General features: G+C 38.9%; 1 protein-coding gene and 1 non-coding gene across 2 annotated transcripts in view; one reads left to right on the top strand and one right to left on the bottom strand.

Moving 5' to 3' along the window:
* Positions 1-10733, bottom strand: part of LOC115628457 (semaphorin-1A) — a 182127-nt gene extending 171394 nt beyond the window's left edge. The window contains 1 exon segment of the mRNA XM_030524575.1: positions 10510-10733. Within this exon segment, the coding sequence (XP_030380435.1) occupies positions 10510-10654 (145 nt within the window). The 5' untranslated portion in view covers positions 10655-10733.
* Positions 5967-6039, top strand: Trnaf-gaa. The gene has a single exon. It is a non-coding gene; the product is annotated as a tRNA-Phe (tRNA).
* Positions 10734-26157: the final 15424 nt, after the last annotated feature.

The raw sequence follows: 26157 nt of genomic DNA, 5'->3' as shown, positions 1-26157 counted from the left end.
TCGTTGTCACATACCCAACTGAAATGTCTGTGAACGAACAAAGCCCGCAAGACACTCACTTGGGCAGCCCGCCGACACAACAGAACACAACATGGCCCCGACACGGCAATATCGATAATCTTCCACGCAATTGAACATGCAATTTAACAACCTGGCCACCAAGCCATTGCGACGTCAAATTATGCGCACTTCCGCTGCAGCCAATTAGGCGAGCTTAACGGTGGTCAGTCTCAGCCTCAGTCGCCAGCCAGCCAGCCAGCCAGCCCAGACATTTAGAGTTACGAGTAGAAGGCACTCTCAGGGAGGCAGCTCCAAGCAGTTGCTTCCTGTGCCATTATTGTCGCTTGCAATACACATTCGAATATAGTAAGCTGCTGCTGGTCGGGCCACTTTTCCGGCATTCGTCGAAGTCGTCGCCTAAAAATAGCGCACTCGATGCGATGCGATGCGACGGCGACGTCATTAAAACTGTCTGCAACGTGTCGTATTTGGTGGCATAGCAAACATAACTGTTAATTGCCATTTCTGTGCCGCTGTGCCGCCACGCCACCGCCTGCTCATTTTCATATTTTGCCGCATGCGCCTCATTACAATTTAATTCACAATGTAATTGGCGCGAGTACGCTCAACAACAGCCAAGCAGCCATTTAAAGGAAGGCGCAAGATAAGTTTTTGTTAAGTTGACGGCAGCACTTGACACGCGTCTCACATCCACATCACAAAACTAACCCAACAAGACTACATACTTGGCAGCATACATATACATACATATGTACATATATAGGTATATAAATGTAGTTGTATGTATGTACATCGCATAAGTATGCGTTTTTGGTTAGCAGTCGGAAATGCGACAACTAAAAATATTGCGTCTGACATCAGTTGCTTGTTTCCCCTCTTGTCATTTGCATATTACTTTTATTCAAATTCCGTTTAAGTAGGCAGGCGAGCATGTGCAGGAAATTATGAATTCCAAATTTTTAATAGTGTTAAAGCTGTGACAACATGCTGGCAGCACTGCGCCAACTTAAGGGGCGGATTGGGATGCCACAACGAATTTCCAAATGTTTTTACTGCCGGCAACCAAGCGGCAGAAACTTACGAAGCCGACAATTAACATCAGCGAACAGGCAATTGTACCATAAGTACTTTGGGAAGCAAATATATCGACATGTACCTGTACTTGTATGTTCGAATGTGAACGAAGCAAGTGGCATTTTAATATTCCTTTTGACTTATTGAGGAAAAAATCAGATAAATAACCTGGTAAAATAACTAACTCAGATACCAAATAACTATCCACTGGCAACTGCAAAACCAGAGCGATCTATAGATCACATAAATAATCTGGTGAAATAATTATATGTCATCTAATACCGAAGTAACTATCCACTGGTAACTGCAGAAGCAACTAATATTACTTCCCATATTTTAAGCCCAAAAGTCGTCCAGGGAAATCAAATGATTGCAAAGCGATCTATAGTATCTTTATCTTATCTTATATATATTATATATCTTTATCTTTTTAGCAATTTATTGTCTACTAATAATCTTAATTTATCCCACAAATATTTTGGATGCACGGATGCAGTCGGCAGTTTAAAAAGGAAATGACTGTTATCTAAAATCTTCTCAGGCATTGTATTTATATATTTATATTTATTTTTATTTTAACAAAACATTGCCTGTCGACATAAGAAAATAATATAACAAGTAGAGAAGCTAAAGTCAGGTATCCCGACTTTGAAATACTCTGTACATATATGCAGTATAATTATGCGTATCTAGGAGTGTATCTGTGTGTTTGTGTGTGTCTGTGTGCCTGTGCAAAGCAGTAACAACAACAACAGCTGCGGTCACTGCTTGGTCATATATACACATATGGCTATAACTTCCTGTTTAATCGGCCTATTATTATGAAACTCGACACACGGACTCATAATCACTAAAGGGAGGTATTTTGAGAATTTCAATGAAAAATTCAAAGAATTAAGGGAGTTATGGATTGTGGGGGAGAGGGAGGGAAATTCCAAAATATACATTTTCTGCGTATTCACATAAGGCATCTGGGACTAAAATTTGGTGTCCCTAGGTCTTATAGTCTCCGAGATATAGGCGATTATACGAACGGAAAATCGGGAAAACCCACATAGGGGGAAGTGGGGGGGAAAACAAAAAAATAAAACAAACTCGTAAAGCGTACACACATAAGGCATCTTTGTGCAAAATTTGGTCTCTCTAGCTCTTATAGTCTCTGAGGTCCAGGTGTTCATACGGACGGACAGACTGACAGATAGGGCTAGATCGACTCGTGTTGTCAAGAATATATATACTTTGTGGGGTCTGCCACGCCTCCGTCTGCCTGTTACATTTTTCACCTCCCGCAAACCTAATATACTTCTGTACATTTTATGTGCTGAGTATAAAAAGTATATACTTTAAGTATCTACCTTATAAGGTAGGAAAGCCTAAGTGGGATAAAATCTAATCAAATCACAATATAGTACTATATAATAAACGCCTACCATTCGGGGGCGGAATATTATTTGCTTTTCGGCTAGTTCGGCTAGACTCGGTTGAATGGTTCTACTTCACATATTTACATATGTACATGTTTAATAAATGCCTTGCTATTTTCTACTCATTAATTGAAATTCATTTGTAATTTCATTAAATGTTTTAATATTTACAATGCCACTATGCTATGCAAATGCGACTCAAAAAGTATAAAGTACTTATTCTACATACGATAAGTAGCACAATCGAAGGCTAGATTCCCATTATCCAGATGTAGAAGGTATAATTAATACTTGGGTATTTTTTTAGAACATAAAGAATGATTGTGGAACGTGTTGTTTAAACATTAATTAAGTTCAACCTTTAAGTAAAACAATAGGTTACATACTTGTATCTTGGCATATTTTAACAGCACCACAGAATGTATGTAGCCTTAATTCCTGCTGGTTTTACTTATCCGTTTAGTGCTTTACAGGCCAGAGATAAAAATTATACAACCATGAACCGTCTATTTTTAAAGCATTTGCATGTAATATGCTCTGGGATTTACAAATCACAGCGATGTGCTACGAAATAAATCTAAAAGCACACCCGATCAATTACATCTACATACATACTCGTACATATGTATGTACATACATACATGTAAAGCCGGCCCGGCTCGGCTGTTGCTACTGTGCTGGATAAGAGTCAACGCCCCTGCGGCCGCTCACCCCCCTTCCAAGAGCTGCTCGCCCTTGCAGCGTGTGTGCAATTGGAACATTTCATGGATTAAACGCTTTCTTAATTGAGTGCTCATTTTCCGGTTAGGAAGTTTTATATGCCGAGAAAATAAATTACACACATGAGTGCAATTTGCTGGCAGGCACTGGCAAGAAGAAGAAAATCAGAAAAAGCCCAAACATGAAAACGCCAGCGCCGCCAGACGACCTGGGTCAACTGAACAATCAGCTCATAATGGCGTTAATCAAAAAGTTGAGCACGTCCATGTTCCCTCAGCTGCAGGACTTGCAGTTGTCGTTGCAGCTACACTTTCGATATTGCTGATACAGCAACTCCAATAGTCGTCGCTGATACAACCGTCGACTCGTCGCCTCGTAGCTCGCTTAACGGCAACTTTCGATGGTCCAGTACATAAACACACGCACGCACAGACGTGCACATACACGCACAAGCGTATTTCGTGTGGTAATGGCAGCCTCCAGATGCTGCACAGTGGTCGCAATTGCGAGTAAAATTGTGTAATTCGTAAACTCTATTGGGGAGGTGCGATTTAACCACCGAAACCAGTTTCACGGCGTCTAAGTCACCTGAACCATAAGCACCATTTAGCCCTTTCAACAAAAAATTTAATATTCAGCACAGTATAGTGTGTTTTTATACCCTGTACCCGTAGGGTAAAAAGAGTATATTAGGTTTGTGCAAAGTATGTAACATACAGAAGGAAGCATCTCCGACCCCATAAAGTATATATATTCTTGATCAGCATGACGAGAGAAATCGATCTAGACATGTCCGTCCGTCTGTCCGTCTGTCCGTCCGTCTGTCCGTCTGGATGAACGCGAGGATCTCAGAAACTATAAAAGCTAGAATAACCAAAGTTGGCATCCAGATTCTCCTAGGTCCGAGTAAGGACGAGTTTATTTTTTTTTTTTAATTTTCCCCCCCTTCCCCCGCTGCAGAATTTCGTCAATAGCGTCCACATTTCGAAAGCTACCTAAACCAAACTTTGCACACATCATTTATAAACATGAGAGAACGCTACAGTCGAGCAAGCCCGACAGTGTAATACCCTGTACCCAGGTAAACTTCCGTCACTGAGTTATATGCGCCCAAAGCAGCAGCAAAAAGAGAAAGAAGAAGAGCGAACTTGTTGCTGCAGCTTGGGGGGGTTGTACTGGCGAGAATTTGTTTCGCTAATAACTTTTCTTAGAATTGACAGAATTGGGGTACAGGGTATTACACTGTCGGGCTTGCTCGACTGTAGCGTTCTCTCTTGTTTTATTTGAAACCCAATTACGAAACCTCTTGAGCAGTGGAAGAACGCTACTAATTGCGAGATCCCCAAACAATGTACAAGGGTAGTGATCAAAAGCACTCCTGCAACTCCAGAGAAAGGAGTTCAAAACCATAATAATCCTACTCTCTGGCCACTGACTAGTAGCCAAGAAGCTGGGAATTACAACAAAAAGTAGATGCCGGAAATACAAAGACCTTGAAGTGATAGAAACGCTGGAAAAAAGAAGAGGCTTCATTTGACTCCACACCTTTGCAATTACTTCAACATTTGAATGTGATACTTTCTAGATACTTTATGGCAATAATGGCTGTGATTTCCATTTGTTTAGAATATATTATCCATTTTTAGAAAGGGAATTGTGAATGTTTTAAGCTGCATTAAAATATATATTTTTGATTTACATAATAGAACAATGAGAAGAATGAAAAAATATTTTTTTATGTATTTGCAAGAAACTTTCTTTAAAAAAAAAGGTTTTGTATTATTATAGTGTTTATATAGTTTTCAATGAAATTTTAGATAAATTGTTTGTACAATTTGAAGTCCAAGCTCTTCCAAAATAAATGATAAATACAATTCAGTGTTATTCAACAATTAATTGAAAATTGTGACAACTAGATTGGAGTTTGGAACTACTGTAAGGCGTTCGGTTAACAGCCAAGCCGTTATACATGAGTTCAATGGCTCGGTCTGCGGACCACCTCTCGCGCCTCATGGTCACCAGGGAAATTAGTAATACGATGCGCGCCCCACGCCAAGTGCAGGCTGCCCGCTGTGCTGCCCGGCACCTTCCTCCTAACTTCCTTGCCGTCACACGTTGCGTCTGCGACAAATGAGTTGCATGTCGCCATCCTGGCCATCGTCGTTCGACTCGTCCACATACTACTATACTTTGCCATTTTACTTATTCTCTTTGTCCTCTAGCTTTTTGTCTCTATAAATTTGCCACCGATCGTCCTGACTGGTGCTTGGCCAGTAATTGAAATGGCGTAACGACAAAAATTGAAGCGCATTTTTTTTTAGCAGCCTTAATGAAAAAGTTAAAGACCCAGTCAAAAACAAAACGCACAAAAAATAGAGGGTTTACAAAACTTTTAGCGAACAAGCTAAAAGTTAATATTGATAAATTGATTAAAAGTTTAATAATTTGCACATTTTTTTGTTTTGTTCCCCAAACGCTTCGGTGTTGCTGATTAGTTGGGACATCAAACTTATTGTCGTGTCGCAAAGTTTGTTCTGCTCACAAAAATTAAAAATTAATTGTCAAAGCGCGGCTATTGCGGAATCTGTTTTTGTTGTTATTTGTTGTTGTTTGTTGTTGATTGCTGTTGCAGCTTACTCTTGTCTACCTTCGAATGAAGGCCCGACCCCCTGCTTATCGGTAGACTGCCAATTGGTAGACGGCTGCGCTAATGCCGCGGCTATACGTGCCGAAATAGCTCAGTTGGGAGAGCGTTAGACTGAAGATCTAAAGGTCCCCGGTTCAATCCCGGGTTTCGGCAAATAATGCTTTTTGAATTTATTTCACTTTTAATGGTTTTTTATTTCAATTTTCAAATCTAGCACGAAAACTGTGGGAGGATTGCGATTTAAATTTTGTCCAGTTTCTTTATTCCTTGGCTATTGAGTTTGAAATATTTTTTAAGATATATCACGATTGTGCTGGAAGAGCTGTTTTTTTCTGATGCCATTCACGAGCCACTTTATTTCTGAATCGAAAATTAGCTTATTCCAGAGAACGCGTTGTCAATTTCAAGTAAAGCTCTGTTTTAGGGATTTTCCCGGTTACATTCAAAATCCAACTAACGGAATCTCGCCGATGTGGCCAAAAGCAAGCCGAAAAGCAATTACTTAGCCAACACACAAATGCAGGCAAGGAGAGTGTGCGCTGCACGTGTTAAAGTTCATTTAAAATCCATCAGAGAAAACTCGTAAAATCCTCTCGTTCTTGGTGACAATTTTCCTCCTTTTTTCCTTTTGCACTCATGCATAACAAGAAAATAAGGTTAATGTGCAAATTATGAATGCGCGGTGAGCTGAGAGAAGCAAGAGCAGCAGCAGAAGAGAATAGAGGAGGCGAGCAAATGAGCAGCCGCCCAGCAGTGGCTCGACCCCGACGACATTTGTGGCAAAGTAAAATGAAATTGCTGCCAGGGACAGCCCGAGGGAGATGGGGAGGCAGTGGGGGGCGGATGGTGCCGTTGCCTAGTAATGCATTCATATGCCATTGTTAGATGGCGAACACAAAAACAAATCAGCCCGCCTCCCCCCGCACTCTCACATATGCAAGCAATAGTGCCCCAGCGATCCCGCCCCCACCCAACGTAATGTTGCATTTGACAGCCGCAAGTGGTTGTCATTAGGTGAAGCAGGGCGACTAAGCGGCCATTTAAATGCACATTTCTTGGCAAGCTGGGTTATGCCATTGAAGGTCCTACCACTCTTCTATTACTCCAAAATTACCCCCATCAAGGAGCGTTCAAGCGTAGCTTTTGCATTTGGTGCGAAAGCATAGATCGACTATTATTTGAAGCGCAATTTTGGTTCAAGCCGTAAAAGGGTATTCAAAAATTGTTTGTGAAATTGGACCTCCCTCTGTCCGCCTGCAAGTCAAGGAATGCGGGCGAGCTAGATTATCCAATTTTTGTGTAAAGGTTCCACATGAAGTCCGTAAAGTGGATACAGGATTTGTCAGCATTTGTAAGGATTGGGCGCAGTCTTATCTTATTTGGTCCGGATATCAAAGCGAAATAGTCTATCATCAGTAATATCAGGACAAAGATTTCAAAGAAAAGTCATCACGCTTTGTATTCTCGCCCCATCGTAATGGCCATTTGAGGACAGTACTGAAAAAACTAAGCAGTTTGTATTGCTATTATATTATTTGAAGAGCAATTATATTGATATTCTTTTCCTTTGGTTCCGAATACATTTTTTTGTTCTTGTTGATTGTGTTATATTCTTATGGCCTTTCATCATCCTTACAATAGCCTAGTATCCTCCAGTTGGGCTAAACACTGGAACAATTGCTGAGTTCTGCTCTTGAGAAACCTAATTCTCATTATTAGCTTCGAAAAAAGATAGAGTGGATCGGGCAAATAAATACCTGCTCGCCAAGTTTCTTAATTTAAATTGTTGACTTCGATTGATCGACAGTATTACCTTTCTTGTTCTTGAATGCATTATTCAGATATGTGTTCTTTTTTCATCCATTATTGCATTCAACAGAATAATGGAACTGAAGAATGTATTGTGTTCGAATTCTTACTGAGTTTTTTACCTTTTGTTTTAATCATGTCTTCACCTAACCCCTACAATCGAAGAGGATCTGGTTCTCAATGTTTTGCCCAAATCCCGTATAGACTTTTGTTTATCCACATGGGCCTATTTCCTGTCCACTTTTTGGATGACTCTTAACAGAATACGTCTCTTAATACTAAATAATACAATTTTCGAGACTATTTACGCTGACTTTGAAGTGTTTCGAGGCAGCGAAGAAACTCTCACTTTAAACGAACATGTAGTCTTTCTGAGAGTACTTGTGACGTAGCGCCTAGGCTAGAGCAGAAGTCTACATCGGTAGAAGTAACAGATTGAATTTTAAGCTTAAAAAGTCGAGCTCGATAACAGGTCATTATTTGATTCTATTGACTGAATAATAAATGAAACATCAAGGCGAATAGATAATAAATTATTGTGAAATTCCAAGTTTGACATTATTTCATTCAGCAATGATATATGCATGTTAATATAAATATCAGAAATTGCAGGCCGACACTCTAACGTTTTTCTTAAGCTTTCTTTTATCTGTCAGTTAGTTATCAAACATTTTCTAGTTGACATTTCCAATTTCATTACAAGGTATAAGATCCTGCAGCAGCATGAACTTTTTCGCCATCCCCCAGACCAACCATCATAGCTTGGCTCTTACATTTGGGCCATTTGTTGTTGATGTTGTTGCTGTTATGTTATAGCGCTTATTCATATCTTTTGCATTTTCTTCACAAGTGACACATTCATTTGAATTACTTCCTGCACAGGCTACCCTGGGCTGGCCCAACCACCCAACCACCCGACCCCCTTTTGCAACCACCCCACAAAACGCTTGACTCCGTTTCTTTGGCTCATTTATAAGCAGCACATGTGCGCCTGATGTGACTTGTCTGAAAAGGCTCAGTTGAGTTGCCATTACCCAGCCCAGTTCACTGGCCCAACAAAGTGCAGCAGTAGAGGTCCATGTAGCCGCGAGGGTCGACAAATGGACTGAAATGGGGCTGGGGCTGGGGCTGGCGCTGGGTATGGGAGTGGGAATGGGTCTCGGAATGGGACTCCAAATGGGATTGGGACCGAGGGCGTGTCGTTCGCATTTAGTGTGTGCCAAATGCACATTTAATAACGTAATTTCTGAAGCGTGCAAAAGATATTTTTAGAATTTAGTTCTTTTTCACTTAGCCCGGCGCTCATCGCTCTTCGACTGTGACTGCGGCGGCGACTGCCGTTTCCAAGTGCTGCAACTTTCTGCTTCATCTTTTTCATTCGGCACAGAAAGGGGGAGAGGTAGGGAGAGAGAGAGACAGGGAGTGAGAGACGGGCATACACACTAATACACCTACTATTTGCGAGGCTAAGGCGAGGAGGCTCGACTTCGAATTCGACTCTTGGCGCTTGGCTCTTGGATCGCTAACGTTGCGACTGTCGCATACGTACGTGAGGACGTCGTACAACTTTTAAGCCAAATTTGCATATGTACGTTACTTCGGGGCAAACGATGATGATGACGTAGCAATGGACGATGGGAAGCGGATGGTGGATGGTGGATGGGTCGGATGGCTGAGAGAAACATTGTGTATTATCTATGAGTGTGTTCTCGTACGAGTATCTGTGTTTGTGTTTATGTATGTATGTGTATGTATGTATGTGTATGCATGTATGTGTATGTGTACTCGCATGTGCTTCTTCGTGGCTGTGTAAAAAGCTTCGCCACTTTTATGCAAATAATGTCTTCCAGGAATTTTTGTTATTTATAGTTAAGATAGCAAACGTGTGGATGCCTGATATCTAAGTGAGTGTATGTACTCGTACATCTACATATATACATATGTACATATGTACATATGTACGCGTATATGTGTTGATGGGCATTGCGCTCCTTCAAAAGTTATTGCTTCATTTCTTCAGCAAGTTTTTCACCTTGTAAGTGTAGGAGATACATAACAACATGTACATATGTATGTAGATGTATGAAAAACCTGTTCGTGTTTGCCGGCTCAAGTGTGTGAGTGTAACTGTGTGTGAGTGTGTGTGTGTGGAGTTTGTCTCGCAGTCAAATTATATTTCTGAGCTCATAAAAAGTTGCCATTAAAGTTTCTGGCAGTTGATTTCGATCCAAAAAATTTGTCATGTGCTTACACATATTATCTTGACGCCATTTTCTTTTATCACTTATGCATAATTTAAATTGACATTTTGCATTAGTTCTAATTTCGCTGTCATCCACCTAGCTTGACACTTGGTGCCTGATGCTTGACGATGATTGCCACCAATTGCCTAAATGAAACATAGATTATTTATTGCAATATGCTAGAGCCGGGATTTGGGATTACCAAACATATTTTTATCATTTTCTATTTGCTATTTTGTTTTTATTTAATTGTAAGCTCTGAAATTGTTTTATAGTGCAGTTTAGTTTATTTTTAGTGAATTGGTCACACTTGGCGCCTGTTTCCTAAAACTGATTGCCACCAAGTGCCTAAATAAAACATAGATTATTTATTGGAATATGCTAGTGCCGGGATTTGTGGATTATCAAACATATTTTTATCATTTAATATTCACAATTGTGTTTTTTATAACTGTAAGCTTTTAAATTGTTTTATAGTAGTTGGGTTAGTTTATCTTTAGTGAATACACTTCGTTGAGTTTTCTGTCATAAATATATGTCAAGAGTCGTTGGTTGTTGAATAGAAACTCACCTAATTCCACATAGAGTTTTGGTCGTATGTTCTCCTGCCAGGCACTTTGATTACCAATCACGTAGAGTGTCAGTAGTAGGAAGACTTGCATCCATCCACAGCAATGGGCGAAACGATTGCTCTGTGTTGAAGTTTGACGCAACATTTTGCGGCTTTTGTTATTGCTATTGATGCTGTTATTGTTGTTAATGCTGTGCAGCTTAGAAAATTGCGTAATTTTGTTTGCGGTATTGTGCAAATTTAAAATTTCTAGATTGCATATATTACTGTAAATTCCTTACTATACAATTTGTTTTGGTTGAAATTGAATTGTGTTCTTGGGTATTTGTTGCAGGAATATGCTTAAATTATTTAATTTCTTTTGTTTACGTACTATTTAAATGCAATTTTTATGGGATAGATTCGATTTTCATATTTTTTTATTTTTCCTTTAACAATTTTATTTTTTCTTTAACAAAGTTGATGAAATAGTTGAGTACCAGACCCAATATTATTTTAAGTTAGATTAACTTTTCGGCAACATACACAATCATTTCTGCAAATAGACAAAAAAAAAAAACAAAATATTAGTTAGTTAGTTGAAAAAACAAACCAAAATGCTTTAAAGGATATATGTATATGAATAATAGAGTATATAGATATAGTGATGTATTCATACGAGTATATGTATGTGTCTACAATTTCAGTTTAGTTCGTAGTGTGTGTGTTTAATTTTGCGTGCCTACTTTTAGGCACTTTAACACAATGCGCTCTTCATATGGCCATAGCGCTCTTTATCTAAACTAACCATCGGCAAAAGCGAAATATGAAAGCACCAAGTGACGCCCCAAGTGGGCCCTCGACTTTAACACACACACCATGCTTGAGTGCCCCTGCTCTGCGCTCATTGTTGACGTCATAATTAGAACGCCCCACACACTGCCCCCACTAACACTTGCGCCTGAAAAACAAATAGCGCTGCACTTTTTCAACCAACACACACACACACACATACACACACACATACACGCGCAATTACATACCAAAGACCACCCTGCGCAGATTTATGACGTGCCGTCACCCTGTACGACCTCCACACACACACACCCAACACCCTGTCATGTGCTACATTTCTTCTGTTCGTGCTACATTTTAATTCTCTCGGCGGGGGCGTATGTTGAAAAACTCATTAACTGCGCACGCTACTTGGCACCTTTTTGTTGTTGTTGCTGTTGCTGTTGTTGTTATTTTCTTTTTTCCCCAGTTTCTTTCAATTTGCGCTCGCTTGCTCACTCACTAGCTCGCCCATTCGCCTGCTTACTTGCTTACTGCTTTCTTCTCCTCCATTTTGTGGGCTAAGGTCGGCGCTGTCGGCAACTTATCTGCATAGCAGACATTTCTAGGCATTCTCCATAGGTAAAGAGGCATACATACATACAAATACATATATACATATATATAGATATGCGTGTGTGTGTATGTGCAAGTGCATGCGTGTGAGCACACACGATTGCACAATAAGCCGATTTGAAAAAGATTCCACATTAAATCGAGCACAAAATTTATGCCAGCGAAATTGGAAAAATGCAGAGTAGCGCAATGGAACATTACTCAACTTTATTAATTTTCCCAAGTGCGAAAAGTGGAAGCCACCCCAAATATTGCCATTTGGTATAACTACGATATAAGCTGCCATTTTTACACAGACACTGATAATACTTAGCTATTTTGAGCAACTTTTCAAACAGCAAAAAGTTTCAACTCTCAGATGAGGATGAGAAGAAAAGCCGGATCGTATCTTTTGATAAGCTTTTCAGCAGTAATAACAAGTTCAGAAGTGGAAGTATTTGTTTTATGAAAACATACTTCACTTCATTATATCTTTTATAAAAATAACTGTATACCGCAAAAAAATTGTAATGCAACCTGGCCCTTATTCATATCCCAGCTGTAAGAGAAGAGTCTGAATTTAGCTTTCAACAAGAGAGAATGCTACAGTCAAGCTAGTCCGATTTGGAAACAAATTGAAACAAAAGAAAATTGAGAATTCTTTATAGATTGTGCTTAGTTTAAGTATAATTTATAATGTGGACAGCATTGACGTAATCCAGTAGCATGGAGAGGGGGGAGAAGCTAAAAAGTAAAATAAACTCATGTTGTCTGGATGTTATAGGAGTCTACATAACAAGTTTAGTGCATTCACATTTTGGGGCATTATAAAATATAGTCATAATTAGCAAATGACTTTCCAGTATACTGATTGAATTTTATGTATTACAAGGACAAGTTGCTTTTAGAATAACCTATTCAATCAACTCAATGCTCTTATTACACTTCGAAAGGGGAGCTGGGAAATGATCCCTATTTAAAAAAAAAAAAAAAAAAACTTTTAGCTGATTTCTGTTTTAACTCTTCTGTTACTAAAATTGTCGTTTCGACAAGATTAAATGTTTTCATACATTAATATAAAGAAAATGTAGAGAACTTGAAAAGATATCTCTCAATTCCTTTACCAGATATATAATAAAGTGATTACACTGAGGTTCATGTGGAATGGAGGGAATGTCCGACAACAATTAAAGTTCGCTTCCAAGGGGTAAACAATTGCACCATTTTTCATGGGCATTTACTCTGGGCTAAGGGCTAAGCTTTCGGTCATAAGCCAAATAATTGCTAACCATTTCGAAATCCCCATAACAATGCAAAAATATTTTTGTGAAATTAGCATGAAATATAAATGCTGTTTGCAAGCTCAGCCCCCATGCATGCAAGCGGAATGAAAAATTTGAAGCGTTTAGCTCTGCAACCGAGCAAAAGCATACTAACATTTTAAGATTGGCCGGGAAACTGGCTTTCATGGCATCTAAAATAATTTAAGCACACATAGATGACAGCGAAAAATTAGCCACTGCACCCTACACCCTTTTTTTCCCGACTGAAGTGCACTGCCTTGGCTTTGAAAGAGAGCGAGTCGGCCGAATTCTGTATAACATGCCCAGCCCGCCCAGTCACAGGAAAAATGGCCACCAAAACAAACGTTTCGTGCATTCGCTGCAGGAATGTGTCAAGTGCGGTGTGCAAACCACACACACTCTCTCTCAAAAGTATGGCCACAGTCAGCAACTAAGCAGACGTTGCACATTGCGGCTTTGTTCAGGACAATTGTAATAAAAAATAAGAATGGCATGCTAGTGGTGTGAGCCCGGCTCCAAAAACCCCTAAAAACCACTTGAAAAAAAAACATGTCTTTTAATTTAATTAAATTACGTTTCTTAAACTAAAACTAATTAAGTACAAATAGTATACAATAGGAGTATATACATATACCTATTTAATGTGTGCAGCAATAGTAGAGCAGAAACAACAACTTACATAATTTCTTTTATAGTAGCCCTATCACAATGAGTCTTGAACTCCTACAGAATGAAAATTAGTTCAAAATTTCCAAGAGAGGTACGAGAGTTGTGGAAAGTAACTCATAACGGGGAAGGCTAATGCAATCTTTGTTCTATATTTATTTCAAAGGCTTTATTTATTCATTAAAATAAATTTCTCATTCAAAAAAAATCCCGCCCGGCTGCAATGCACATAGATATGTATGTACGCCTCTTTCAATCCTCGAAGCAGTCCTAAAATGCTTTGGAATGGGCTTTAGTTTTTCGATTCGGCTTGAATCTCCTCAATCATGTTTGGTCTTTTCAATTTATTAAATAGCCAGAAAACAAACTGAGCAAATACGGTAGTTGTAGAAAGAAAAACAATGAAAAATGGATTGAAAATTTGACACAGGTAGCAGTAAAAGTACTGCCAACTTAAAAAGTATTTGTCCCTATCGAATACCCGATTCGCGCACGTATCTCGCATTTCTTTTTCATAAAAATGCATTTTAAAAACAATGTCTTAAATAGGAATTTCTTAAAGTTACTGCCTAGTAGGCTAGCTCGTGTTCCTCCTATAAATTTCCTTTAATTAATCAATCAAATGTGCGACGGAAAGTTCTTTAAGCAAACGTATACTGGTTTCACATTTTGTTTGTTCTCATTTATGAAGTTGAACCATTTTAAAAGCTAATGTAATTCTTGATATCAAACTAATTCAAACGGCTGATGATGTCAATTTACAAGTAAATTGTAAATTCTTTGAGATGCGTGTTGAAATAATAACAATAGTAAAGAACAGCAAATTGAAGTATTGCATAGAATCGCCAGAAGAATATTCCCAAAATGATTTCGATACACATCTCACAATTCGTTCGCTCATTTCGGTGGCAGAATCCACCTTTTGATTCACAACTATGTATATCGAGAATCTCGATCTCCTTCAAATATGTAATTGTCGAAAAATGTGTATTCTCAGCAATAACAAAAACTGCGCTCAGCAATTTTTGTGAGTGTAGGAACTGAACATTTAATATACGAAAGATGTACCGCAATATTTTCGTAAGCATATGGGAACCTATGTATGTATGAAGTATGTACATATGTATGTGTCTATGTACGTGTGTATGTATTTTTATGCGTCAGTACGGATGTTTATTCGAGTGTGTTGGTGCCGTGCCTGCAATGAAAATATTTATGTTAAGAATCTTTGCGGGTTTTCACTGACTGTATTTCTTCATTTTGTTTCTTTTTTCGTGACTTGTTTGCCTTCTGTCTTGTGTGTCTGCATATCCTGCAGCAATTTTTTCGGCTTTGTTTTAGCTGCAGCCACAAGCAAAGTCTTTGTAGTCTTGTCCTAGTAAATGGGATTTGTGGCATGCGCCATCGCGTAAAGTTCTCATTTATTAGCCCGTCGTTGTCATACGTGCTTGTTGTTGTTGTTGCTGTTGTTGTTGTTGTCACGTTGCCAAAAATATTTTACAAATTTTAAGGCACATTTGAAGCAAGCGTATGTGTGCATGTGTTTGGTTCCTGGCACCAGGACAAACTGATTTATTCGCTTAGAACAACTTTATTTCCTTATCTGCCAAGTGTCCTTATTCATGTTCAGCTCCCCTCTTGTTTATCTCGGGCACTTCAGTAAATAATCATAATGGAATTTTTAAGGCTTTTTGGCAATTTAACATGTAACCTGTTAACGTTTCAGCTTTCGCAATGCTCGTCCGGCTCCAACCAGACATGGTTTGCATGAAATGTGGAAACATAATTGGAATTTATGCGTCAAATGCATTTAAGCCAAAGGTGGGGACCACCTCACCCATCCACAAATGTAGATGATGTATGTGAGTCGCCTGGCTGCTTTGATTAGTTGGCCAGTTCATCCATCCACACATGCAGTCTGTACTAAGTTCTTAGTTCGAATCAATTTCTCAGTTTCTTTAAAGAATACAAGCTTTTATTTGAAAACTTAGGTAACACCCAAGAAGGTTTAATGTATTGTCCCTCCACACTGCCCCACCATTAAAAAATTGTTTGTTTGCTTCTCACTTCTCGTGACTTATTTTTGTAAATAATAGTTAGTTGGATGTGTTTGCAGTACTCCTTGGATCCTCCTCGCTGCCCCACCGCTGTTTTCCTTTATAATTATTATTCCTGTTTGCTTTCCCCGATTGTTTTTGTTGTTGTTGTTGTTGTTGTTGCTGTTGCTATTGCTGTCACCGTTGTGGCAAGCAGCAGCTGTTCCCAGGCAGAGGAGGAGCGCCCAAAGCCCCTACATACAACTAACTACCTCCAGAGGCACCCTGCTGCCAAATGCTTTCTGTGCGGCGAAAGGACAAGGCGCTCGGCAGGCTTTTCTTTGCTTTCGCCATTTTGTTTGGCCTGGATTAGCATAATGCTATTTATTGTTGTGCCTTCGTTGCCATACTCATTCGCATTGTAGCCGGTTCACAGTTAATGTTGCCGCTGCTACTGGTGCTGCCACTTGCCAGCTACTTGCATTTCTTTTCTTTTGTGGCTATGTAAATAAATTTAAAACTTCCGCATTGCATTTGCTGCAACAACTGTGGCACAGCCCCTGAATGCGGACGGAATCTACCCTCGCCAGCGCCGTATTATTTCATCACTTCATATTTATTTATTTGTTTGCCTTTTTCGGTTATGTTTGTGCTGCGTGATGTTGCTGCTTTTTGTTGTAAACTTTTCGCTGATTCTGATTCTGCTGCTGATGCTGCGGCTGTGGCTATGGTTATGGCTATGGCTGCTCCCACCCCGTTGTTGGCTGTCGATTCTCATTAATAATTCCGTAAGAACTCGCAGCTCAAATATCCAATTTACACTTCATGAACATGTAAATTGAAGCACAGACAGCTCCGGAGCGAACAACAACTGTGTGTATAACATTTCTTTTGATTGCTTACAAAAATCTCCCGAAGACCAGAAACAGTCGTCTTTTATTCTCATGTACAGCTCCGGAAACAATAAACGTCTTGTGAGTTTCCAAAACTTAAAGCAATCCACTTTACTTCTGTTAAGTATCTTTTTAACATTTTCACTAAGCTTTCCACTTCGAAATAATGTTATCTGGCGAGTATATTGAAGCATGTGTACATAGGTCGCTTGTTAAACTCTGTTTTATTATTTGCATTTTCCGAACCAACAGTAGAGAAAGTGTTATGTGAAATTGTAATTAACAAGAACTAAAAATAATTTTGTTGTAGAATTAAATGTTGGGATATCGATTTCGATTTCTAAAGGGACCGAACCACAAATTGTCAGTTGCAAAATATTGAAAAAATTTTGAAAATGTTATTTATGACTTACTATGATTATTATGATTATCTTATGATTATCTTATAAAAGTATAAAACAAAGCAATTGGACAAAACATCCAAAGGATTCCAAATCGATGTTTACGGTCCGTACTCTATGATCTCTAATTCACGATGCACACCCTCAAGGAATGAAGCCTATTTAAAGTTGTTATTCTGAACATTTAAAAGCCCTACAATCAGGTCTAACATTTTTTAATTTTATTATCATTATTAAAAAGAATTTGTATCCTAGAAGGTGAATATTACTACTGATGGTTTTTTGAATTTTCTTTAAAAGTAATAGTTAAGAAATTATGTAAAATTGTTTACAATAACTTTCCAAATTTCTAAGGGAATGGTTGAGAATTATTTAAATTTATGTATATATTTCGATATTTTCTTAGACCATTTGATTTGTGTACACACCCACCGTATGGGGTCTATAATTTTAATCACTTATGTTCATAAGACAGACTATTATGCTATTAGCTTACAAAATATTTAACAATCGCTTCTATTAAGAGAAAGCACTTCTAAATGCCTCACTTACATAGGACAAGGCGCAGCTCGTAGTTTGTCTCTCAAACTTGTAAGTCATATTGAGATAAGGCCCATTACACAACAAAACACCCCAGGACCTTTTAGTAAAACTTAGCTTTCAGACACAATTCCCCAACTACATAAACCATATCAATGATTACAATTTGGGCTGCTACTGAGCTATAGGCAAGTGTAATTTATGAGATTTTAAACCAAACTAAACAAACTCAAATACACGTCAGTTGTTAAGCTTAGGCCAACGACCACAGTTCCTCCCAGTTCCATATGCAAATTCGAGGGATTAACAAATGGAAGAGCTGCTGAAGCCGCCGCTGAGAAGGTTTCCTGTCAACCATAAATCATGGAATCAAAGTGCCGCAGCGCTAAGCCCTTTTTGGAAGCGGAATAACACGTAGAGAATGAGCGAGGAATATGCTTGAAAAACGCCCAATAAAAAGGGGAAAACGTGTCAAGACGTAGCGGGGTATATTTTGAAACATGGGTTCAGACCGATTACAATTAAAGGTAATGGATAGCATTTGCACCACTCTGAAAATTACCCATGAAATCATGTTTTCTTTTTATAGCCTGTACCCAAAGGGTGAAAGGCTATACTAGTTTTGTGCGCATGTATGTAACACACAGAAGGAGGCGTGGCAGACCCCACAAAGTATATATATTCTTGATCAGGATGAGAAGCCGAGTCGATATAGCCTTGTCCGTCCGTCCGTCTGTCCGTCTGTCTGTCCGTCTGTCCGTCTGTCCGTATGAACGCAAGGATCTCAGAAAGTATAAGAGCTAGAATAACCAAACTTGGTTTCCATATTCTCCTAAGACCGAGAAAGTACGAGTTTGAGTTTTTTTTCGATGCACCCCCCCACTCCCCCGCAATTCGTGTTTTTTCTTATAACTTCCGTAATTCTTGGAATTTTGAAATCAATTTTGGTAGGTACATCCAGTTAGTACTAATGTGTCCGTGTGCCAAATTTCATCATGATAGGTCAATTCTGAAGAAAGTTATAGCCATAAGTAAAATCGCTGCTCATGCGCTGCCTCTGTCGGCAGCGCTGCCCGCAGCTGTTGTTGTTGTTGCTGCTTTGGTTCAACTTTGTGCTGCATACATACACGCATATAAACACGCATAGGTACGTGATGTAAATGTATGCTGTTAAAACTAAACATAAACATATATTCTAATTTAATTTAATTAATTAATTCATTAATTTTTTTTAATAATTTAATTTTTTTTTTAAATTTTTTTTTTTTTAATTTTTCTTTTTTTGTGGGCAGTACAGGCTATTTTACTGTCGGGCTTGCTCGACTGTAGCGTTCTATCTTGTTATCAATTGCTTTGAATTTTTCAAGCCTGGAATGCAGAAAGAAACCATCGAATTATTGGTGTGTTTTGGTTAAGAGAAGAAGGGGTCAACATATTTACAAAACTGCCAAAACATTTGTTTTTACATTTGTTTTATAATGAAGTAAAGAAGCAGAAACCCGATTTTATATCCGCAGCTGTAGCCTATAAAAATGCGAGACGATTCTTTCTGCCTATTACACGAACCTATTATACCTTTTTATCCGCTTTAGAGGGTATAAAAAGATTAAACTTGGGGAGTGTATTGTTAAAAACATATACGGATATACTATTCTCAGGTACCTTCATCTTATGTTCGATTACTGTAGTTCTTCGAACCTTTCGAAAATCTGTGTTAATATAGGACAACTACAGGACAGATGAAAGGACAAGTCAATGTCAACTCGACATATGTATATTCTGTAGGATCTGGAACACCTTCTTCTGGTTTCTCAGCTTTTTATTATAGCCCATGGTCCTTTTCTTTCTATTTTATTTTTATCTCGTAAAAGAATGAAAAGCTTAAAGGAATTATGTATTAAACATTAAATATGTTTTCCAAGCATTGCAAGCTGAGACGAAAAGGAGAGAAAGAGAGAGCATAAGAGAGGACGAGTACAATGTCCTAACCACAAATTAACAGCCACTTAACCCGCACATTAAAATAAGTAGATAAACATAAAAAAAAGTGTCTTCGCAAGCATGTGGGTCCGGCCATGTGCTGGCACGTAAATTCAACAGACGTACTAATTTTTTGACGAGGCCCAATAAATCACTGGAGGAACACACACACAGCACACACTTTTATGCGTCAATCAAGCCATTAATTAAATCGAACACAATCATATTTCACAAAATGTAGGTACATACGTACATGTTATATGTACTATACATACCTATAGTATTCGAGTAAGAGTCCCTGTTGACGAAGTGGCGCGGAGTGGAGACCCCGAAAGTATGGACAAACAAACTAAACGAAGCGCATAAAAGTAACCAAGAAAAGGCAAACAGTTTAAGAGGGTCATGAACGGCAAGGGGGACGCACATCCAAGTATGTATGTACATATAGAATATGTATACCCGGTACATTGTGTCACATCATAAATGTCACGGACACATTTTGTGCGTTTTAGTGCGACCATAAAAATTTGAAGAGTGCAAACAACAAACAAAATGAAATGAAACGCAAAGTGTAGCGCCAACAAATTTTTGAGTATGGTGCTTTGTGTTTGGGTCAACAGTCCAGTCCCAACAAGAGATACGTGGCATGACAATGCGAATGGAAAGAATAGTGGGGGAGGAGGCAGTGACTGCGTGTGCCACACTGACCATAAACTGATGCCAAACCGTGTCTGGAGGGGTGGAGCGTTGTGCAGCAGTCGCCAGACACCAGACGGCTGACGGCAGTCGGCAGCAGAAGTCATAAATCACTTAATCACATAATTAGAATGTATAAGAATTGATTTACGAGATTTTGAATGCGAATGCTGTTGCAATGTCGCGTGTTTACGATTATTTACTTACGCTCCATGGTGCAGCCTGGGGGGCATTTACTTTACTTGCCACCCCGTGATTATATAATTAATGCAGACTGCATGGTACTATGCAATTCGATTTTCGCCTTACAGCATGCAAATGAAATTAACAGAGGCAGTATGGGTGCGACATTCATACTTGTATAAAAGACACTCTGACACTATTTCAGTTGAAGAAGGATTTTTCTAAATAAAACCGATTGTATACTTAGTATTTAAATAATAATAAAGTATTCAACATTTCCAAAGAATATTCATTTCAATTGAGCGACTCTGGTTTTTTGCCATCCATTAATCTGGCAGGGATATTACGTACAAATATTTAGATATCTCCCGCTTTTCGTTCTCAAATGCGATACAGAGTTCAGTGCGCAATTACCAATCTAATGATCGATTTTTCTGATTGATTAGTTATCGAAAACAACTATGTGTTTTTATTTATAAATATTGTTAGCTTGATAGGCATGTCGATTTCAAATCTAATATTTCTTTTTCTTACGGTTCTTGCTCTTATCGGCAGGATGATGTCAATATTCTTAGCTTAATAACTTCTGCTAACAATTGATTTCCTATTCGGTTAAAGAAATCTACTGTTCACCAAGGTTCTTGTTTGTGACAAAAAATGAAAGACACTGATATACTATATTTTTAATGTTTAATGTTTCAGAATTGTATCGAAAGAACTAAGTCTACATGGTTCCATTATTAGTCAAATCGGTATTATATATTTAATTTATTTAAGATCTTCATTTTTAATATTCACAACGACATCCTTTCTGAATAATGTGTTAAAAAAAAAAAAAGGAAAAACTTCCCATTTTTCCCATTGTCGTAAGTTTTTCTAATGATTTCGAATAAAACACGAACAATAATTTGTATGCAAATTATTTACCTACTTGACTCCATACGGTCACACTTGCATATAATTTCCACACAAGCTTATAGAATCTCAAATATAAGTCACGAATTGACAATTTTCTAAAATACTTTAAGATATTTTTAATTGCATTTTTTAAACAATTTGTGGAATTGTAATTCTGTGAATGTTTGTACAGCTGCTCAAAACAACAACCAATTACGACATGGCTGTATTTTTACACGATTTACATTGTGACTAATTTTAGTAGAAAATACTTTTTATCATGTTAATGTAAAAAGTGCAGAGTCAGCTCTTTCAAAAACACACAACAACATTAGGCAGATGTCGCAAAATTCTGAAGAAATGGGCGTAAAGCCGATGATGCCATTTCAATGTAAACCAATAACAACTTCTACCGAAATTTCTTTTTCTTTTGAACTTATTTATCAAAACCAACTGTGAAGATAACACAGATGTGTGTACATATTATTTGCGTGTCTGGCAGTAGCTTTAAATGATCTGTTTTTTAAGGTGGCCTTTTCAATGATTTATAATTGTCTCTTGATATTTAAAAATATGCAATTACTAGCCGAGCCTTTATTGTTTCGGTGTCTTTTTCGCCAATCAGGGAATACAGCACGTCGGTGTCAAAAGTCAAGCTAAGTCGACAGCTTGTGACATTTTTCCCCCGAAACCCAGACAGGAGACAAATGTACGAGTACGCATACGCATATGTATGTACACATTCCGCCATTAACTTAGCGCCAGGCAGCTGGAACCGTTTCTACTGCTTCCCGAGCTAGTGACAATATTTTATTTTCCCTTTGGAAATATTAATTTAGTTCGAAGCAAAGGGGTTGTAGAAACCAGTTGAAAAAGGGTGCACCCTGTTAAACCAGATATAAAGTTGGTCACTTGCATGCTTTTCCATTGAATGCTTGTCGGTTTTATTAAAAATTAAAGCTTTTAACACAATTTTTTGTTTGTTTGTTTTTTTTTGTGCTGCACCTTCATTTTGTTTCTCGATTCTCTTCACTACAGCCACACGCCTTATCCAATTTTCATTATGCGCATTTTCTTTAATTCGTTTCCACTTTTTCCCTCACTCCAGCAGAAAAGCCATTTCCCAAGCAAATCAACACGCACGCACACGCGTGTGTTTCCTTATTCTTGCCTCTCTCTCCTGCTCTACCTCTCTCTCTCTCTCTCTCTCTCTCTCGCTCGCTCGCTTTCTTCTGCGCTGTGTGCTTCTCGTGCTTCCCTCTCTTTTAACACTCTTTTTTATTGCATCATAAATTTAATATTTTTATGTAATGTTTGTATAACGGTACGTTTTTACTACCCCTCGGCTCCACAACACGGCCTAGCGACGTGCCATGGCCATGCCCGAAATCTACAACATGCACGACTCGTTCTGTTCCCTTGGTCCCTTGTCTCCTTTCGTCCTGTCCTCCTGTCCTCCTGTCGCTCTTTTCACTATCGTCGTTCAGTGCATGGCAAAATTTCTTGCCTTGTAAGTGTCGCGTGTCCGTGCGCCAAGGGATTTTCTGTTAAGAAATCTGGGCGGTTGGGCGCAGGAGAGGAATCCAGAGGGGTGCCTTGTCGCTTGTCGTCATTTCGGAGCGCGTGTTTCGTGCGCATTTCTGTTGTCATTTCTCGCATACTTCGATTTTCGCTTCTTGCTCTCTTCCATCTTCCATCTTCCAGCTGCCTTATGCCGCATGTGACTGTGGAGCGGTGCAGGTTTTCAAGCCAATCATATTTGCCAATAACTTATGAGTGTTTCAATAATCCCAGCTCGGAAAAAGGAAAGCACGCACACACATGCACGATTTTGGGCGAATCGCCCGTTTGCATACGGGTATGTGACGCAATATTTGCATAGAAATTTCAATCGCTGACAATCATAAAACAATTCGACTGCGGTTCTGAAATAGCTGCTCGCCATAGTATCAGACCAAAGAATAACCTGTACTACAAGCGTGCTCAAAAGGCCAGACAATTGCTAAAAATCTAAGACTCGATTTAAAATCTGTGGAGTCTGGCGAAAGGCATACATATTTAAATACACATATGTGGCGAAGAATAAAAAACACTAGAAAATAAACTGATATATCTTATTAAAGAGCAAAAAAGTTACAGACGAATTGATAACCTTCTCCTTTTTTGAAGCCGGTTTAAAACTACCAACTATTTATAATAGTATGGGGGAAGTTCAATGAGCTCTTCAGACAGCTATGCCCCGATTTTCAAGCTAATTAATCGTCCATAATTGGACCTACAAGGGCTTTAGTAATTTTTTTTTAAAGCAAAAAAAATAAATGAGTGAAAAAGAAAGAGCTAACAAATACTGCTGATCCGAAAAATATTAAAATAAATGCGCCCTAAGAATCTAAAAGTCAAACATTCGATGCATATTGCATTTTAGGAAAATATTAAATACCAAAAGTACCTCGCTCAGCGCACCAGCTTCGATGTTTCAACTGAGATATACACGATATAAGTGATGATAAATATTAAACCCGTATACAAACCGAGAACTTTTTCCAAATATTTACAGCAATTACCTGCAAGAAAAAAACAAAAAATTTAAAAATGTGCATGAAGTAATTCTAAGTAAAAGAATATTTTACAATATTCCACCTCTCGGCGGAGTAACTTGTTAAAAAAGGTCTATTTCTATATTCTATCTGAGTATTCAATATAACGTAGCCATTTGAAATCATTTAAAATTATTCTGGCATACTAACGACGATATTGCCATTTTCGTAATGGCGCACGCCGGGAAATTGTATTGACTTAGGACATGCGTAACCGGAGCCCCCCATTCAGTAGTCAGTCGGTCGGTCTATCAGTCAGTTAACAACCCCAGGTAGCGTACAGCTTGCATACGAAATTACAATTCCCACGCCACATCCATCAGAGGGCAAATGTGTGAGTCAGTCAGTCTCTAACACAATCGTCAAACCCAGCTCGTAACTTAACCCCAACCTAACTCAACTGGCCGACGCTATTAACGATAAAAAATTGATTTTCAGCAGAGTGCTGGCACATCAATAAATCAGAAGGCACAAAGATCCATAACAGTGAGTAAGAAAGACCAACAACAGATCCAATAAAAGACTGCAGCAGAGGCGGATGCTTAAATTATCAATATAATGGTCATGGAGTGAATGCAGCGTCGATATAAAGACAAAGTACGTTTAAATAAATGCGTGCAAACAAAGCACAAAATTATGTGTGTTATTATTGAGCAGCAGAAGCTAAAGCTGCTTCTACAATGGATCACACAACGAATCCACGATGGGAGGCAGTGGAACTGTGGAGCAGTGAAGCTAAAGCAATCTCTTATCAGTTGCCAGAGTGTCCGCTGACTAGTTACAAAGGCAGCAACAGTCGCAGCAATAAAAGCCTCTTAGTATGCAAATCAAGAGACAACCGAAGCGGACACACCGCCGTTAAGTGAATCACGCGAAGCGCGCCCATACACTGGCCAAATGAATGGCAGCCTCAGCTTCATCTTCGCTGAAGTGTGCAGAGATGGACCAGTATCTTAAGACGCTGCTGCCCCACTCTGATAATTTATGCTGCAATAATTAAGCACCAGCAACCAAGGCAAGCCAAACCGAACCAGAACAACTGCTGGCCAGCCGAGAATGACAGCCGCATGTCGTTAGAGGGCGCAGATACGAGCGGACGGGACGGCAAACGCACTCGGCACGATGACACACAAGACAGTTTAGTGGACCCGGGACTGCATGCAGAGCAGATACACGTATGTATGTATGTGTGTGTGTGTGTGTGTGTGTGTGTGTGTGTGGCAGAGTCGACGACAATGACAGCGCAGCTTGACATTGGGTGTAGCAGAGGTGGTGGCGGGACGGGGCTGGAACAGAGCAAGAACAGGCAGTGGCCAACCACACCCGTACTCTGGCGTCCATCGTAACTCTTGGTCATGAGACCGAGCACTCTGTGGGGCCCAAAATACAGTGCCCACTCGAAAGAGTGAACACTTGATGGCATTCGGAAGAGTGCACAACTTTGTTCTTGCATTGAGTAGAATTTGAACAACGTGTAGGAGAATGGTGAAACGATGGGATGTACTAAGAAGTAAAGCTTTTTGTAACAGTTAGCAGAAAATACAGGGTGCGCCATCTTTTATGTCGCTATGTAAATATTGAATAACTTTGTCATTAGTGAACCGATTGACTTGAGTAGACCAGTGTTGAAAACCTCAGCTCATGAAATTGTACAGAACCAAATTAAATAAAACTATCTCATACTTGAAAATCGGTTGTTTATTTTCAAAGATATTCAATGTTTACATACCGACATAAAAGATGGCGCACCCTGTATATACTCGTATATATTATCGATCAAAGAAATGTTTACTAACTAGACTACACACTTATCTCCTCCATACGCAGATAAAATTTATACTATATAGCCTATGTTTATACCCCTTATCTTGGTGTAATTTATAACGTAGCTGCCATCGGAACGGTTGTTGCAACGATTTTGAGAGAGAGCGGCTTCTACTTTAGATCTAACAGTTGATCACGTTCTTATTATTCAGAGGCAAAAGATGTTGAGCGAAAATGCGAGTGTTGGAGGGACGCCTCATTCCAAAACTATATAGTCTCGAAGTCCACAATTAGTTGTAAATAAATACGAAAAAAGTTTATCA

This window comes from Scaptodrosophila lebanonensis, unplaced genomic scaffold (genome assembly GCF_003285725.1).
Source record: "Scaptodrosophila lebanonensis strain 11010-0011.00,11010-0021.00 unplaced genomic scaffold, SlebRS2 tig00000118-arrow-arrow-pilon, whole genome shotgun sequence".
Taxonomy (NCBI): Eukaryota; Metazoa; Arthropoda; class Insecta; order Diptera; family Drosophilidae; genus Scaptodrosophila; species Scaptodrosophila lebanonensis.
This window is presented reverse-complemented; position numbering and strand designations above follow the sequence as displayed.